General features: G+C 54.0%; 1 protein-coding gene across 1 annotated transcript in view; it reads left to right on the forward strand.

Annotated features, from left to right (window-relative positions):
• The window catches only part of SDRG_12349 (hypothetical protein), a gene marked incomplete at its 3' end in the record, with an annotated part of 1,802 nt that extends 1,748 nt beyond the window's left edge, over nt 1-54 (forward strand). Inside the window, exon 2 of the mRNA XM_008618420.1 lies at nt 34-54. Within this exon, the coding sequence (XP_008616642.1) occupies nt 34-54 (21 nt within the window). The remainder of the gene's footprint in view (nt 1-33) is intronic.
• Nucleotides 55-2,151: the final 2,097 nt, after the last annotated feature.

Consider the following 2,151-nt stretch of genomic DNA (forward strand, 5'->3'; position numbering starts at 1 on the left):
TTGTCGTACAAGCTTCACAAGATTCTGAACGAGAACAAGGCAGGCTACCAGTAGACTGGTCGGCCATGCCTTTATATTAACGTTGACACGAGAACAGAGATCTGCAAAATGACCCATTGGCCCATGACCCATGACTCGGCTCGGCCCAACCCGGGCTCGTGGGCCGAGCTGGGTGGGTCGAAAAACAATTGTGGTGGGCCGGGTTGGGTTGGGTCGGCCCGAAAAAAACATGGGTTGGGTCCGGGTGACCCATGCCGACCCAGCTTCGATCACGTAATCGTCAGCGAATGGCGACGACGTCCCATGACGACTCGTGGCTTCTGAATGCGTGATGCGGTCATGCCACCGAGAGCTCCGCCGACTCCCGCCTCGTGAATGCCGACAGCTAATATGTGTGAATTATGACCTCAGTTTTGTCATCTCTCGACAACACTTCAGTCTTCTTGCGGTGATCTTCATGTCCTCAATCCGTGACTTGCTTTCGTCTACCGGACCAAGCTCTGCGCCTGCCGCTACGACTCCCTCTCAACGTGTGCCCAACATGCCCAACAAGCTCGAGCTTGTTACGGAGGCCAGAGCCATCGGACGCGCGCTTTCCTTGCGCAACCCCCAGTTCAAGCTGGGGAAACCACCGAAAGCCACGTCCATGTGCTGGGACCGCTTTCGGGTAGTGCTCAAGGACAACGTTAAGGCTGCGATAAACACAGCCCCTGGATGCTACTTTGTGGCATGCAAGCAGTGCTTTCAAGTCTTCACCATGCAATCCGCATTTGGTACAAGCTCGCTCAACCGCCACAAGTGCCCGGCACCAACAACGCAGACCAGCATTTTGGACCACGCGATGACCCCCACGGTGAACGCGGAGGCGAAGAAGGCAGCGAAGCGCGCATGTGTGACCCTCTGCTCCGAGGATTCCAGCGCCAGCTGCGTGGATAACGAGATGAGCGCTACTTGGCGATGAAAGTTGCCCCCGAAGAGCGCATCTCCTACTCCGTACTCGAGTGGCGGAAGAAACAAACCAGTATGCCTGCGCTTCAGTTCGTCGTTTGGTGTGTCTTCGCCGTGCCTGCGTCCAGTGCCAAGTCCGAAAGTAACTTCTCGGATGCTGGCATCACTATCACGAAGCTGCGCAATCGCCTGAAGCCTGGCGTCGCCGACGACATTTTGTCTCATCGCTCCTTCCTCAAAGACAAAAAGAATATGTGAGGCTCCCTCTGTTTACTTGCTGCGAAAATTCCCCTTTTGTATCCGCCACCTATATCGCTTTTCTGACATTTGAACTCGCAACACACTATTCTCTCTCTTTCTGAACGCTTGTATTCCACCAGCACCAAACCTCCTCTTTTCTTCTTCGTCGTCAAATGTTTTGATTGGAGATTTTACATTCGACCCATTGACCCATGGGTCAATGGGTATGGGTCGGGTTGGGCTGGGTTGACCTGCCCGGACAATGGGGTGGGTCGAAAGACCCCATGGGCCGGGCTGGGTGGGTCGAAAAATATTTTTCAACCAATGGGCTGGGCTGGGTGGGTCGAAAAATTCCGTGCAGATCTCTGCACGAGAACTACTGTCGTATCCTCGAAGTCGCCCGGTGCTTATACTTAAAGTTGCTAAGCTTACAAGATGCAGGACAGGCAGAGAGAGCGGGGGTCGGCCCCTGGTGTAGTGGTCGAGGCGTTCCACTTAAATTCGAGCTCGAACGGATAGCGGGTTCAAATCCAGCTGCGCGCATGCAAATTCAATTGGCCGACCTCCTGCCTCTGCGCGGTGTACCCAATCGGAAGAACCGCCGTGCCGTAACCCGTTCGGGATTGGCCAAGAGGGCGTCGTTACTCACTTAGCCTCGAAGGAAAACCTCCCACAACAAATCACCAAAAAACGTACCCTCGCCAAAAGACGCCCGCCTCTCAACGCACCGTGTAAACAAAACAGAAAAACCTGTAGGAAATAATATCTCAATAGACTCATTCCAACAACAACAGGCAGAGAGAGCAAACGGTTGGCAAATGCGTCTGTTGTTGCTGCAAACTTCACATTTATGCTCACAACCCTATCACCAGACCAGGATTGCGGCCGCGCCACCAGGCAACAACAACCAAGGGATTGTAACCAGCCCTGACGACGTTGATGTTTGAGCGACGGAGCAGATGT

Source organism: Saprolegnia diclina, assembly GCF_000281045.1.
Source record: "Saprolegnia diclina VS20 unplaced genomic scaffold supercont1.49, whole genome shotgun sequence".
In the NCBI taxonomy this organism is placed as follows: Eukaryota; Oomycota; class Saprolegniomycetes; order Saprolegniales; family Saprolegniaceae; genus Saprolegnia; species Saprolegnia diclina.